This window comes from Xenopus laevis, chromosome 6L (genome assembly GCF_017654675.1).
Source record: "Xenopus laevis strain J_2021 chromosome 6L, Xenopus_laevis_v10.1, whole genome shotgun sequence".
NCBI lineage: Eukaryota > Metazoa > Chordata > Amphibia > Anura > Pipidae > Xenopus > Xenopus laevis.
The window spans coordinates 33,459,376-33,476,257 of record NC_054381.1 but is presented as its reverse complement, the minus strand read 5'-3'; the positions used below and the strand labels follow the sequence as shown (position 1 = coordinate 33,476,257).

At 40.3% G+C, this 16,882-nt stretch overlaps 1 protein-coding gene across 1 annotated transcript in view; it reads left to right on the top strand.

Moving 5' to 3' along the window:
- Nucleotides 1–16,882, top strand: part of slc25a13.L (solute carrier family 25 member 13 L homeolog) — an 89,214-nt gene that overhangs the window by 55,575 nt on the left and 16,757 nt on the right. Inside the window, 1 exon segment of the mRNA NM_001089755.1 lies at nt 8,164–8,304. Coding sequence (NP_001083224.1) covers nt 8,164–8,304 — 141 coding nt within the window.

Genomic DNA, 16,882 nt, shown 5'->3' with positions numbered 1-16,882 from the left:
TTTCTTTTTTGATGCAATAAAAACAATTTTTTTGTTTGAGCTTGGGTGTGCAATCCTTCGTTTGAGTTTTGTCCATAATTATTGCTATATGAAGGAGCATCTTAAAGGCAGATGTGTTGATACATGCAGTCTGAAAATCTGGTCTCTCACAGACTCCAATGGGCACCTCTCTCTTATGTTCAGCTTCAGTCAGACCATTTGGCCTTTACACCTGACACTCATTAGCCAAACATCCACATAAGAGTGCACTTGTGATTCGCCTCTTGAATTAAAAAACAAAGCAGCTGCTTCATAATAAAGCAAAGGGCCCTGTAAATTAATGCCAAGTTTCAGCATTTTTGCTTTGCCCAGTGCTCCTTTTTCAAATTGCTGCAATTTCAGTGTTTTTCGCAGTTTATTTTCACCGCAGTTTCTTACTATATTATGCATTGAATCATTTGTTGACCAGTTCATTCCATAAACATACCAAAACATTGTCCAGTTTTCTCTGTATCGATTATATTCAGAAAGGTATATAATGTGTTAGTTGATATAGGTCAGTATGTATTCTCCTTGGATGGGTATTTGATAGTGTTTCATTATAAGGCTTTAGGATTACCTCCTAGTGATCCGTGAAATTTTTCGAAAAGTTTCTCTGCAAAAATGATGCCCATAGGCTCCAATGGGTAAAAATTGTTGCGCGTCAAAAAGATTGTCGCACATAGACTTCATTGCAATTTGGTGAATTTATGGCAAAGCGAAATGGGTCAGATTCGCCCATCACTATGCTCTGACTCTAAAGAGTTGTACTTACTGGACACAATATTTCAATGTCAAAATGACCTTCAGCAGAAGCTACCTTTGACACCCATGGGACTGAGAAGTGTGTAATCCAGTGACCTCTCCCCTGTTGTTCAGTCTTCTTTGTACCCGTTTGTAATTAAAATAATTGTATTTGTGCTTGATTATTAACTGCTAAGAAAAGGAGCCCTATCGTTTTTGTATGAGAAGTGTGGGCTACTGTACTGTAGGGCTCCAGGTGTGACGCTCAAACTGCACACTTACTAATAAAGTACGCTGGCAGAGGTTAACCGACATCTTGTTGAAAGATCAATGCACTTAATTCTACAAGAAAGATCCCATTAAGCCGTTTCTCTCTGATCAGTCATGTTTAACCAGTGACTCTTTCCTGGATTCTCCTTTCTTCTGAGACCTGCAAGGTGCCTCTGATATTCATCCACTGGAAGCCCTGTCTTTCATTGGGGACCTGCCTACAAGGCGATTTCTGCTAGCCTTGATTCTTTCTCTTCAGAAGACATTGTGTCATCTTAAAGTCAGATGCCTGTTGAGAAATCCAGACTGTGTGTGCTTCTCACGAGATGTCATGTGCAGATTTGGCTGCTGTCTGCCTGCTTTGTTTGATCACTGACCTCTCGTCAGATTCCAGGTAGTATCCCTTGTTCCGTAACCCCATGAGCATTCCTGGAAAGAGAAGAAAAAAGAACCCTGCCCTTTGATTATTGTCCCTTTCTATTTAGGACTTTAAAGCAAAAATCCAATAAAGGTCCAGTGCCGTCACTTAAAAAAAACATTGTGTATGCTTCTCTTATTTTATACAAAGCTCCATTGACCCAGTAACAATAGCTTTAAGCATAGGGCGGTGAAATATTCAGAATTTAAAAAAAAATAAAGAAATAGTAACACTATGTAATAAAACTCTCTCATCAGCAAAGTGATGGATTCTTAGATTTTATATATTGCATATATTTATATTATCCAGAATACTCCCAACAACTGGATGATTGTTACTCAAATGTTATTTTTAATTCGATTTTACATATTTTAAATAGCTGGTACAGGTATGCAATCTGTTTTCCAGAATGCTCGGGACCTGGGGTTTTCTAGATAACTGTTCCTTAATTTGGACCTTCATACCTTAAGTCTATTAGAAACAGGCTGGTTTTAGCTCCAGTTACGCTTGCCATACACGGGCCGATAAAAGATGCAGACAGACCGAATCGGCAGCTTATTGGTCAGTGTGCGGGGAAATCCGAAAGGCTTCCCTGATCGATATCTGGCCAAATGCCGTGCAGATCTCGATCGGACAGGTTAAAAAATCCCATCGGATCACGGCCGCATCTATGCAGGTATGCGGTTCTGCAATCTGACCGCCCGTATCGGATCTATTATGATCCAATCGTTGGGCCCTAGGGCCCACAATTGGATCAGCCCAATATCGCCCACAATTAAATCATTTTTTTTACAAATTTTGGTTATTTGGGTAAAAACTGAGTCTATGGGAGAATGCCTTATCGTAATTTTTAACTTTCTGGATAACCTATACCTGTATCAATACATTTTACTTGAAAAATACTTGTATTTTATATTATGTAAGTAAATGGTACTCCAAATTAAAGGAATACAACCGTGTTAGGTTAGCTCAAAAGCCCTTCCAGTGGAACTGCAACTTGACTGGTGCATCAGTTGAACATTGCAGTGTACCTGCAATAGATGTCATTTTCATTGGGTATGATCATGCTGTGCTATAAAGGTTGGATTATACTGGCATGTATCAGAAAAGTGTGCTTATGTTTTTGCAAATCTCTATTTGCTGAGGTGCAGCCACTTGAAGGTTCAGCAGCAGTGGTGGAAGACTGTTGGTTCAGTACATCTTGGTTAGAATCTTTTGACTTTGAAAATTTCTACCAATAAGACGGATAGACTTGGTGATGGCAATTATGAACATATGACTGAGAAGCCTGAAGACCCAAACAGAAGACAGGACATTATGCATAAACTCAATCCACAGTTGCCACAAACAAGTGAAAAATGGAAGAAGTTTTCATCCCACTGTGTTGCATTGTTAATTCATAATTAAACAGGCAAATGCATTTTCATCATAAGATGTCCAATGTCACTCTGTGAGTGCATGCAGACTGAGTAAGTTTCATTAGAACATTTACATGCTTCCAGGCAGAGTATTTATGCAAGTATTGCTTCATGCTGAGAGTCAAAACAAGGGAGTGTCCCTGGAAAAAGGGACAGTTGGCAGCTGGGTGAATGTTTACCCTGGCAGGTAAGACTATTTTTTTGTTAATGTTGGGTCAAGCTTACATAAATATACATTATATGTCCAAAAGTATCTGGAGACTCCACCAAAATGTCTTTAGTTGCAGCACTTACTGCTCAGTTCCAAACAGTCTCCAGAAGCAGGAGAACTATTTGTAGGGTGCATAGGCTTGTTTATGGATGAAATAGGCAAATAAACACACACATCACCATGTGCAATGCCAAGCATCAGCTGGAATGATGTAAAGGTCACCTCCAAAGGATTAGAGCAGTAGAAGCATATTCTCTGGAATGATAAATCATCATCTGGCAGTCTGATGGAAAAGTCTGGGTTTGGCAGATGGAGAACACTACCTGACTTAGTGTATAATGCCAATGGTAATTTTTGGTGGAGGATGAATAACGGTATTCGGTTGTTTTCCATTTGGTTTGGGCCCTGGTTCCATTCAATAGCTGACCTTAAGGCTAAAACTCTCAATTATATTCTTGACAATCCCATGCTTCGTTTTGTGGCCAGCTTCAAACACAATATAATGCCCCCATGCAGAAAACAGGATCCCTATAGAATGGGTTTGCTGGGATGGGAGCCTTCACCTTAACCCAATTAACTCCTGTGAGATCAATTAGTACTTGGAAAAGCTAGTTGAAAGTCTTCTTAGAAGAGTAAAGGACCAACTTCATAATAATACCGTTCGTTTGGGAGCAAACTGCCTTCACAGAGTCAGGCAGGTGTCCAGAAAGCTTTGACTTTACTGTGGATATTGTGTGGTAGAAGGTATGGGGGACAGTTAAAAAAATACTGTGTAGAACAGTAATTCACCCCATTCTACACAATGCGGCGTTATCAAATGTTTCTGCATTTGTCTACAGACAAAATATATTTTGTCTTTTTTCCTCTCCAAATGCTGGTTACAACATTTTATGTAAATAAACACCCACTCAAATATGCTAAAAAGAGTTCATGCTCCTGCACAGTAGCCATGTATCTGTATTGCACTTTGAGCATGCGATTAAAGCACCGTTCAACCCATTGGTGTAACTTGGGAGCTTTGGGCTTATGTCATATGAGCTGTTCCACTCTGCCTTTCATTCAAGCGTCACAAGGAATTGACTTGTGCGGCCCTGGGGAGTTCACCTTGCATCATAATTACTGGGAATTAGTACGCATGGCTAATTTTGTGCACTTTTCCATTGTGCAATTTTCTGTTTGTAAATTTGAGCCCTCCTCTTTTAATGCAAGCTTCATGACTTTAGTTCACCTAAGAGCTTCGTTTTTTTAATAGCTCTTGCATTACATGAGGGTGGAAAATGCATTGGGTCAATGAAGAAAATAAAAACAAAACGTGACATTAGAAGGTCAGTTTTGAAGAGGTAGAGCAGAGGTTTTTACAGAGCAGAGACCGATAGTATCATTATGTTCGAAATTATATTTAAATTTATAAATGTGTAACTCAGGTGGCCACAAGTGCACCTCAGGCCTCGGGTTCTGACCACTAGACTAAAGCTTCATATTTACTCATCTTAATAAAATAAATCCACCAGTCTGGCATGGAATTAATAATGATCACATTAGCACCCAAGCTTGAAATCTCTGGCTATCTTGTAAAGTATTGCTTCCCATTAAAGCATATGACGTGGTGTTTAAGGATATGTGAGAGGATAAAGCTGCAGTTGACATTGCACTGACTCAGGTTTTGGACTTCAGCCTCTTCTGTGTGTATAAAGCTAGTAATCATAGTGTTGTACCCTTTGGAATACTAGTCGAATATACACAGATATTGTGGCTAATGTTGACCAATACCAACAACATAGAAAGCCGATGTAACTTGTTTGGGATGATTGCTTTATGAATGGTAAAAGAATGACTGTAAGTAAATGAGTGCATAAAACTATCTTCAGTGGTTTGTCTGACTGATTTTAGTTGAACTTAAGTAGCAGTGCCTTCCAGCACTTACAGACTGTGTGGTAAGTATGGAATCAATGGCACTGTCTATTCACTTCCCTTTTTGGGCACACCTGATCTGAAATATTCTAAAAACAGAGCCATATTTTTTTTTGGAGATGGTTAAATAGGAATGTTGGGCTCAAGTTCTTCATAATAGTGAACCAATAGATGCTTTTTGTCACCACCATCTTTCTGAAGAATGGTGTGAATAGCCAAAAAGTAGCCACTGGTGTATTTTCATCAGTATCCAACCAAACAACCTGTGGGCTGAATGGGTGAATAACCTACAAGTGGGCCACATGTGGAATAGTAATTTTTTTTATTGTTCCGGTGATTCTGGCCATCTGCCTAAGCTTTTGGAACATCAAGAAGTGAAGAACGCTACAGCACTGGCTGACATGATGCATTGGCAGATTCAATTTTCAAGTATAGTTACCAGCTTGCACACCCTGGCTCTCCCAAGTTGTATGTTGCCCGGTGCCCGGCTGAGAAGCCTTCGGAAACCTCCAGATTTCAGAGTAAATAAATTCCACCGGCACACAGGTCTTAGTTGCAAGCAGGGACAATCCTTGCTATGTTTTATTTGCGTCATGCAACGTTTCTGGGTGATCCCCGAGACTAAGACCTGTGTGCCGGTGGAATTTATTTACTCTGAAATCTGGAGATTCAATTTTCAAACATTTCAGCAACCTGCCGAGTTGTGAGATTTTAAAGGTATATTTAAGTATTAGCTGGATCACGGGTGGGTTTGAGTTGACGCTTCCTTCCACTCTCCATATCCGCGATCTTACTGTCCCGGCTTCTGTGTCCAATTAGTGCTTTTTATAGACTTGTGCATGCATGCCCCACCCATTCCGTAACATTGTGGCCGGTCTATGTTTCGGGTACGACAGACAGGAAGTGATGTCACACCAAGCTAATATGGCAACTGCTATCCTAAACAAACAGAGAGTTTCTAGAGCTTTTTACTCAGGTATGGTAAAACATTCTACAGAATAAATAGTGTTATAGCTTGCACTTTTGCAGCTAATCTATTGGCAATAAAATGCCTCTGTTGCTTTCCTTCTCCTTTAATGTGATAGCTAATGTTTGAAAACAATTTTTTTTAAAAATACCCTTACGCTGTATCACTGGTTACAAGGATAATGAATGTTATCTATGAAGATCACACAAAGCTTACTGTACCACTAAGGCGCTGACCTTCATTCCCCAATCTAAACATATTAAGATTATTACAGAGCAAGAAATAAATGGAAAGCAATTAAAATAAATTACTGGAATAACAGCCTGGGAGAAATGCTTTGCAGCTGAAGATCACAACCTTAAAACAGAAACTATAGTCAGAAGAATGAGCCCCACTGTAAATCCTTGGTCTTGAAGAAATCTTGGGTCACGCTTATATTTCAGCAGTTGGATAGGGTTGACATTAGTTTGTGTGTGTTCTACAAGGGATTTTTCAACTATTTTTTTTTTTTTTTTTTTTAACCCTGTGGTTGGCTTTTTTCTTTCAAACCGTGACTATTTTACTAGAAAAAAAAGGGAATTCAATTGAAAAGGCTCTTTCATGGTGCTCTCAAATTACCCAGGATACACCAACCAAACTTGCTGTACGCAACTAGCACACCTATGAAAAAGCCATCACACATCTGACAGGTTTCTACCATAATTGCTTTTGTAATGTCACTCAAGTACATTGTGTTTTCATGCTGCTTGGCTGAACTTCTAAGCACTTGTACCACACGTATGAAGATGAAACATTGCTTTTTTTTATCTTTAACAGGGAAATACCAGTTAAAACTTGTGGAATTCTTCTATTCTTTTTGTCACTGTTGAAACCGTATCGTGTTTTCCCCCACACTTCCCTCTCTATGAATTAACAATAAATTTAGGAATGAGGTGGTCCTTTAACACGGCGTGTTTAACCCCTTACATGCACTGCGGGGGAAAGGCTGTCAGTATTTGAGGCAACTGTGTATAATAAGAAATAACATTCATTATCTCTCTATCTTTCTGCTCTAGTTGGATCCTGGGTTGTATATTGTACATTTAGATTTGACATGACATGAGATTTGGGGGAACAACTTTATATACTAGTCCTAAGGGTAATGACCGACAGGGATTTTGTTGCCTGCGATAAATTGGCGCTACTGCAGTGACATCTCCCAAAAATGCTTCTCCACTGGCAATTTCGTGTGACTTCACAATGCTTAGATTTTACCAATGGTTATTTCAATTATTGGAGGTGGAGAAGCATTTTCAGGAGATTTGTCACCCGCAGTAGAGCCAATTTATCAGGGGCGACAAATCTCCCTGTTGACTTCCTCTTACTCCAACATACCACAATCATAGTTGCTCTCCTGTAAATATCCCCTCAGTCAGTTGTGCATTAAACCCCATTAATTTATGGTACTTGTGGCAAAACGTGCTCCTTGCACGGCACCACTTGGTCCGTCCCCACTTTTGTCCCAAATCGAGCACTTCTGCTCCTATTGCTGCAGGGCAACCCTGGAGCTACTGCCACCTCCAGACCAGTCACTAGCTCCAGGGTTCCCTCAGTGCTCTATGACAATAAGCACATTTGCACCTAAAGGATTGGTTGCCCACATCACTCTTGCACCGATAATGACGGCAAAACTTTTAGTGCATTCGTGTTAAATTTGTGTCAACACAAATGCGCAGTTGTGTTAATTTTGATGCATCACCTGCAATGCAATTATGTCAAGCAACACCCCGTTGCAACCACAACAATGCTGAGATTCTGGGGAAAACACTGCATTGTGGAAAAAATAATGTTCTTGTGCTCGAAATTGCATTTGCGTTTGTAAGTGATCCCTCATGTACAAGTTTCACACAAAGGACCATTACTAGTGGTCCCTTGAAAGCAGTTGCTGTTTGCAGGCCACACTATAAACTCCTATATCTACCCTTAATTGACAGTTTATTTTATTTCATTAATATGGACATTCCTAGTTCTACATATTCATGTCAGGTCATCCCTTGTACTTAACTGCTGTGCAGCTCCATCTACGGCTCCCAATGTTCTCTTCATTTGATTTCTATTTTATCCTCTGCTAAACCTGTATTGTTCACGGCTTTATATTACTTTATTTTCATGTTAAATCTAATCATATCGCAGACTGATATCATGGCATGCTTTGCTTCTGTTACAGGCTGGAGGATCTCAAGTCATTTTCACCAACCCCTTGGAGATTGTGAAGATTCGCTTGCAGGTGGCAGGAGAAATCACTACAGGACCTCGCGTCAGCGCCCTAACCGTTCTGAAGGATTTAGGCTTTTTTGGCCTTTATAAGGTATTTCTATGTCAAATCCTCTTAATACTGTATGCAGAAAATATAGATATATGATAAATGTACAAAGTTTAAGACTGTGCAAATGGCACAGATTGTGTTGCTAGTGTGGGACTCTCAGCCATATGCTGCAGGTGAACCACATCTGTTCTGTGTTTCAGTTCAGGGTTAATATGGTACATTCCAAAGCTGTCTCTATTGTCTACCCTCCCTACCTGCACTCAATTTACTGTTATGTGGCAGGTAAAGTACATTACGGCCCTCTTGTGTTATTTCTAGGTAACTGATATTGCCTCCTAGTTTTTCTTTTTTTAAACATTGCTATTTCAATTTTGTATATTTTCACTAGTGCTAGGCAGGGTCTTGTTATTGGAGGTGATCTCTACCCATAATATTATTTTGCATAATGATTAAAATATAAATACTAAGAAATAGTCCCAATATATATATATTAAGGAAACCTTTTCAGTGGTTATTTGTTAATGCTTTTGCTGTTGAAAGCAATATCTGTCTGCCTGTTTAAAGTCTCTGCACTTCTGGGTCCTGACTTCTAAAATGATGCAGCAAAAGTTCAACTTGAAGAACAAATGAATTGACTTACACTTGTTGAATGGAAGTGTTCTTGCATTATGCAGACTCCGTTTTTGGTTGGACATACCCTTTCAAGGATAAGGAAGGGTAAAATTACTAGGGGGGTGCCAGGTTGCTAGATATCTCCCAGTGATTCTAGTCATTTACCTGTTAGGGCAGAGACACCCACAGAGATTCGGGGAGATTAGTTGCCTGGCGAGAAATCTCCTTTTCTTCAGACGACCTATATCCTCGAACTGCCTTCCCGCTGGCTAGAATCTAAATCGGAGCAATTCGTTTTCTGAAGTTGTCGAAGTGCGTCACAAGGAAACGTCGGGCTATTTCGGAAAACGAAGTGCTCCAAGTGCCATCCCACCGGCGATTTAGATTCTAGGCGGTGGGAAGGCAGTTCGGGTACATTAGTCGCCCGAAGAAGAGGCGATTTGTCAAAGGGCGACTGAATCTCCACGTGTGTCTTTGCCCTTACCCCAGCTGGCGCTGCTAACGAGCCTATAATTAAGTGTCAGATGGACACGAAATGCGTAAAGCTTGAGATGATTGTTCAATAAAGTATTCTTCTTTTTTGAACTTTTTTGGTCTGACCTGGCATGGCTTCCAGTGTGCCCTATACCTCTTATTGTTTTGTTGCTACACTGCTAAGGAGCCAGCCCTGGGTATGACTTGCCATGCACAGCACCACAGTCGTTTTCCATGCCTCGAGCATCCTCTATCTGCTGAGGCGAGTGCACACTCAGCACTGAACTTTCAGCAGAATCAACCTGGTTTAACATGTAAGCACCTGGAATAACTGGGGGGTGCCTAAGGCTAGGGCCAGACGAGGCTGAAATCTGCAGACTGATTTAAGTAAGCAGTATCTTCCTTTACATTGGTGTCTAGAACCCTTTTGTCGGCTCCAGCACTAACAAACCTGGAAGGATTTCAGAGAAGAAATGCGAGACTTTGCATTTCACTCCAAAATCCGCCAAGTGTGTTTGCAGGTCACATGAAGGGGCTGAAATCAATATTTCAACAGTCATGAAGGTGTTCACTCCACCTTGCTAAACTTTCTCTTAATTGCTCTTAATGGTTGAAAACAAATGATTCCTGATAGGATCTGTGACTACAATGACAAAATGTTCTAAAGATAGCTGGGATGTCAGCCATAAAGATGATTGCTGCGTTTGTTTGGAAAAGGAAGGCTATTAACCATCTACATTTCCCTGTTCAGCATATAAACATAAATGTGTAAAGTGGCCTATTAACACTTCAATGAAGCTGCTTGTTAGGGTCAGGGCACACACTCAGATTCGGGGAGATTAGTTGCCCGGCGACAAATCTCCTCTTCTTTGGGGCGACTAATCTTCCCAAACTTTGTTTCCAAAGTTGCCTCACGAGGAAAATTTAGGCGACTTTCGGAAAACGAAGCGCTCAGAGTGCCATCACGCCGGAGATTTACATTCTAGCCGGCTGGAGGCAGTTGGAGGAGATTAGTCGCCCCGAAGAAGAGTAGATTTGCGACTAATCCCCCCGAATCTGAGCGTGTGACCTGACCCTTGCGTAGTACTGTTTGTATGTGTTATAATCCTTTGTACCATTCTCATAAGAGATTAACTAGGGCCGAACTATTCAGTTAATCTCATAGGGAACATATGGGCCCAGATATATTAAATTGATGTCATGTAGAGAAATCTATATAATCCATGGGATGGCTGAGAACCATAAAAATGCTTCGGAGGGCAACATGTAGACTTGGACCTATCACTATATTGGCTCATTGGCCTTTTCCTGAGAGGCCAAGGTTTTATACTAAAAGCCATTGTCACATTTTTATGCACAAGACGGCAGATAATGCAGCGTAGCTTTATTAGGAGGTTAGGCTTGGGGTTGTATCTTTCAGGCCTGTCCCTATATAAGGTTTGAGTATGTACAGTTTGCAGATGCCTAGAGGCACATTTATCAAAGGTCGAATTCTTGCGAGTTTTTAAAAACTCCCCTAAACGCCCATAAATTCGACCAATTGAAATTGATAAATAAAAATGAATAATAAATAAAAATCTTATTTTTTAAAACTCTGATGAATGGAGTCGACCCGAAAAATTGAATCGAATTCGATTCAAATTTTAAAAACTCGATTCGGGTTTTTTTTTCTGAAAAAAAAAAAAAATCTCAGGAAGGTTGCAAACAACTCAAAATTGATCCCTGGACCTCTCCCATTGACTTAAGGTGGCCATACACAGGCAGATAAAGCTGCCGATATCGATCGTTTGGACCGATTTGACAGCTTATCTGCCCGTGTATGGGGGCTTCCGACAGGTCTTCCCGATCCATATCTGGCCACGATATTGATCGGGAAGGTTTGATTTTTAACCAACGGACCCGTCGGAGCCCCTTGGCGCATCGCAATTCGATCGTTTGCCCATACGGCCGAACGTTCGAATTACCCCCGATATAGCCATGCAGTTAGTGGCATATCGGGGAAAGATCCGCTAGTTTGGCGATCTCGCCAAACGAGCGGATCTTTGAGTCTATGGCCACCTTTAAACAGCAATTTGGCAGGTTTTAGGTAGCAAATAGTCTAATTCGAGTTCTTAAAGGGCCATAGTATGATAAATCTTGAAAATCAAATTAGAATATTTTTAAAAACCTTTAAAAAAAACTTGAAAATTCCAAAGGATAAATCTGCCCCTTAAGGTGGCCATGGACGCAAAGATCTGATCAGACGAATGCTCGTTTCGTACGATTTTCAGACAGTGTGGAGATTACCGACATTTTTCGTCCCATGGAGATTTCTGTCGGCTGCTGATAATTTCTCTGCGTGTATTGCTGATTGGACGATTTTCAATAGGAGACTGTCACCAGCTTTGGTCGGACATAAACTTTCGTACTTTCGGGGCAAAACATCAGCTGATCTGTTCTTTTACTACTTTATTTAATCTGAATGGTTAGCGGCAGGTCAGGAGATGGGGACGTCCGTCCGTTCGCCCGATATTGCAGGTAAATCTGTCTATGGGCAGCTTTAGTGTTAATGTAACTGAGTAGCTCCTTTTGGGCTGTGTGACTGGTGTGTCATTTACATGGGAAGGACAGAGAAGGGTTAAGAAGTTTAAGTGCAGGGCTTAAATTAATGGATCAAGAAATGACTTGCTGCCTATTGTTTACAGCTATAGGATCCAAATAACAATCACAGATGCCAAACAATTTCTAAACTTGTACGGTAGGAAGAAAAGAGGGGAAAAAAGAGAAGGTGGGAACATGTACAGGTGCCAGAAGCATTAAATAACCCTCCCAGACAAGGTGCACCTCTGTCTTCTGTAGTTGAAGGTCCCCCCGTCTGGCATTTCCCCCCCCCCCACTGGAGACAATGTGCATTCACTGCAGGAGACGAGGTTTAACCTGCGTCTCCCAGACCTGCTGGCTCCTTGTGCCCAACCCGACACAGAGGTGCCTTTGTGAGTGTAATTACTCTCCCCGTATTGTACAAAGACTTGTTTAGAGGCTTCCTTGCAGCTTGAGCTGGAATAAGCAACAATTAGCATGTAAAAGAAAGTGCCACAGCCTTGTGGGTATGTTTATCCCAAGTTGCCCTGCAAGTGGGGATTCTCTGTCCAAATGATAAGATAATGACATTTCAGCTTGTGACCCTCCAGAGACCCCCTTAATACAATGATGTTGTTTTCAACAGCCTCACTGGATACAGGATAATACTTGTCACGTGTAAATATAAAATAGCACCAAATTAAAGTGTTGTTACAGCTTGTTAAGTTAAAAATTAAAAAAAAAAAAATGAATTGCCCTATAATATTAATATAGGGATCACTAATGAGTTACTGAATATTATCTAGTGTTAAAACTTTCCTCTATTAAACAATACTCATTCGTTTCCCACGTTCTGAGTGATCATAATAAAGGCTCTGTCATCCAAAAGTGATCAGTGTCGTCAGTGCCATCATAACTACAGGTGTGGGACCTGTTAATCAGAATGCTTGGGATCTGCTTGGGTTTTCTGGATAAGGGATCTTTCCATAATTTGGATCTTCATAACTTAAGTCGACTAGAAAATCATGTAGATATTAAGAGACACATTTATCGAATTTCGAATACATGTGAGTTTTTAAATGAACCGAAAACTCGAATCAAATTCGATTTGAATTATAAAAACTCTATTCAAAGTCCTCCAAAATAAACTTGAATGCCAGGAAGGCTACAAACATCACCAAATTGATCCCTGGACCTCTCCCATTGACTTAAGGCAGAGACACACGCTCCGATTCTGGGAGATTTAGTTGCCCGGCGATGAATCGCCTCTTCTTCGGGCTACTAATCTCCACAAACTGCCTCCCGACGGCTAGAATCCAAATCGCCAGCGGGATAGCACTCTGATCAGTGTGTTTTCCGCATCGCACCGATTGCCGTCCCGTAGCGATTTACGTTCTAGCCGGCGTGAGGCAGTTCGGGGAGATGAGTCACACGAAGAAGAGGAGATTTGTCGGTGGGCGACTAATCTCCCCGAATCTGAGCGTCTCTGTCCTTATACAGTAATTCAGCAGGTTTTAGGTGGCGAATAGTCTAATTTGAATTTTTAAAGGGCCAGAGTATGATAAATCTCGAAATTCGAATTAAAACTCAAATCAAGTTTGGATAATTTACAATTCAAATCTGAGAGTTTTGACCAAAATTTTTTTCTAAAATTCGAATTTAAATTTTCAATTCAACTGTTAATAAATCTGCCCCTAAATAAACCAAATAGGCTAGTTACTTCCAAAAAGGATTAATTGTATCTTAGTTTGGATTACGTACAAGGTACTGTTTTTTATTAGAGAGAAAAAGTGAATCATTTTTAAAAATTTCGATTATTTGGCTAAAATGGAGACTATGGGATATGGCCTTTCGGTAATTCTGAGCTTTCTGGATAATGGGTTTGTGGATAACTGATCCCATACTGATACTATAAAAAAACATCACAGAGGAGCCCTGTATTGGCTATAAACTGTCAGCAATATGCAGAATAATGCTGATGAGAATGTATTAGAGCCAACCGGAAATCTTACTCCCTGTGGCCACAATGTGCCCAGGAAATTTTTGTAGGCGTCTCGCAAAATTGCTTATGAAGTTCTGTTTGAGTCCATTAAAGGTATTTTTGGGCCCTTTGTTGTCACCAGGGAACATGATCTCCCATGGGCAATAAAGTGCTGCTTGTTTGTGGGGTGTTTAATGGAGAATGTCCTGTACTGTGAACATCTGAGGCTTCCAATGAAACCCTAAAATATTTGGGGGCAGATTAATTAAGGTTCTAATTTTCGAGTTGGATTTTTGGTCAAAACTCACAAATTCGAGTTAGGAATAATCCAAACTCGAATTCGAGATTTATCATACCTTCAACGTGGGAACAAATCGAATTTGACTATTCGCCACCTAAAACCTGCCGAGTTCATGTAGAAGTCAATGACAGAGGTCCAGTGACAAATTCGAAGATGTTCATAGCCTTCCTGACATTCAAGTTTTTTTCAGAGAAAAAACTTGATTCGAGTTTAGTCTGATTCGATTTGAGTTTTCGAGTTGGTAAAATTTGTTTGAGTTTTAGACGTTTAAGTTTTTACTTAAATAAGATGCCATTCAAGTTCATTTGAGGTAAAAATAACTCTAAGGGGCTTATTTATCAAGGGTCGAATTTCAAATTGAAAAAACGTCGAAATGCTAATTCAAAAAGACCAACCGAAATTAAGTTGGTTTTATTTTGGTCGAATAGGTCCGTTTTCGATCAAATAGGTCCGTATTTGCCCGAATTCGAATTGTACAAATCTAAGGAATATCGCATTCGATTCAAAGTTTTACCCCAAAAAAACCTTCGATTTTTCAAAGTCCACCAATTGACTCCAAATAGGTCCCCCATAGGCTAAAACAACAATTCGGCAGGCTTTAGATGGCGAATGGTCAAAGTCGAGTTTTTAAAGAGACAGTACATGATAAATTTCCATAACATTCAACCTTCGACAAATCAGTCCCCCGTTGTTTTCTTCTGTCCTTATTGAACTTGATGCTTATCGATGGATGTCCCCATATAATATCAGCCTAGTAATTTTATGCAACTGTTGGGGAGGATCAGAACAAGGGAAGGGAATTGATGAGAGCCCCTTTGACTCTGGACATCAGAAAGGCGTGAGAGTTAAAATAAATGTTTCTTTTGCAGTTTAAGATACCACAGCCAATCTCCCTAAGCCTTCCTAATTGGCCTGGGCTTGCTGCGGACAATTAACCTGGAAATAAACGAGGCCTGTATTATAAGCTGCTCCCTGTCAATGTACCTGGGATGATGGGAGATGCTTTATATGACTTCATTCCTGATCCTAAACCAAGGGCACATGCCTCCCAGGCCTAATCCATGCATGTGTATTGACTGCTGTTTTAAAGGACCAGTAACATCAACAAAAATTCGTTAGTATACCAAGAAAAAAACACCAAGACAAATTAAACTTTAAAATCGCACAGCCAGAAAAACGGCACAGCGATGATCCATCGTGCGGCGCTCGATTTCTCCTCCCTGGCTATCTCCTTTAAGGAAGGCAGGGTGGAGAAATCGAGCGATGCGCAACGGATCCCCGGATCACCTTTTATGAAAACGAGCGCAAGCAGAGTTTCGGTAAATTATTTCTTAATAAAGGCTGTGCAATTTAAAAGTTTAATTTGTCTTGTTGTTTTTTTGTGATATAGAAATGAATTTTTTTACTGGTCCTTGGGGATCCCACTTCTATAAAAGAATTTGGGGGTAAAATGTTTTGGCCACTTTATATTTCACAAACCCTTTGGCATTCAATATGTAATGGAAACAAGTATTTTTACTGTCGCTTTCTTGCAAAAAAAGTTTACGGTTTTTTATCCTTCAAAAAAAAAATCAGGAAACTATAAAGGTTTCTACAGGTATGGGACCTGTTATCCACAATGCTCAGGAATTCCAGAGGGGTCTTTCCATAAAGTATACTGTAATAAACATCATGTGAATGTTAAATAAACCCAATAGGCTGGTTTCTCTTCCAATAAGGATTAATTATATCTTAGTTGGGATCAAGTACAAGGAACTGTACTTATTTAAACATTTGTTATTTGATTTAAATGAAGTCTATGGGAGACGGCCTTCATGTAATTCGAAGCTTTCTGCATCCCATACCTGTGTATTTCCCCATAAATGTTCCATAAAACAGTCTAGGTGGGGTTTTATTTATCTGCGTATAGATGTGTCAGTTGCCATACTGGTTGCTGTGATAAGTTCATATGAATTCATTTCTAGCAGCAAATGAAGCAGAGTCTTCCGAGTGAGTCATTTTAAAAACAGTATAGTGCACATTTGGCTTTTAAATAAACAATGTCGGCTATGGGAGCTGCAATTCATGTTTCATTTTGGCTGTAGCTTGAGAGAGTTTTAATCTAGTGGTGTAGGACCCACATCTGCACAGAAGATAATACATCTACTGTTTAGAATACAATGGCTTCAGTACTTCAAGAAAAGTTAAAGGAGAAACAAATCCCTTATTAAAAAAATCCCTACCCTACATAGACCCCCCCCCTCCCTCCTCCCCCCCCAGCCTAGCTGCTACCCCGGGCAAATGCCCCTAACTTTTTACTTACCCCTCGGTGCAGATTCACAGGCATCGGAGTTCACAGCAGGCATCTTCTTTTCGGTCTTCATCGCAAAGTAAGTTACGTATAGGCGCATGCGCAGTTGGAACAATTTTCAAAAAAACTAAAATTGCTGAAGTGCCAGAAGAAAACCCGATGAAGACCGAAGAAGATGGCGCCTGTGAACTCTGATGCCGTGAATCTGCACTGAGGGGTAAATAAAACGTTAGGGGCATTTGCCCAGGGTAGCAGCTAGGCTGGGTGGAGGGGGGTCTATGTAGGGTAGGGGGGTATTGTTTTTTTAATAAGGGGTAATGAAAATGGCACAAAGGCAAATCCTATTTCTACACTATATACCTAAATATTTTTTTTTTATATAGTTTTTTTATTATTTGCCTCC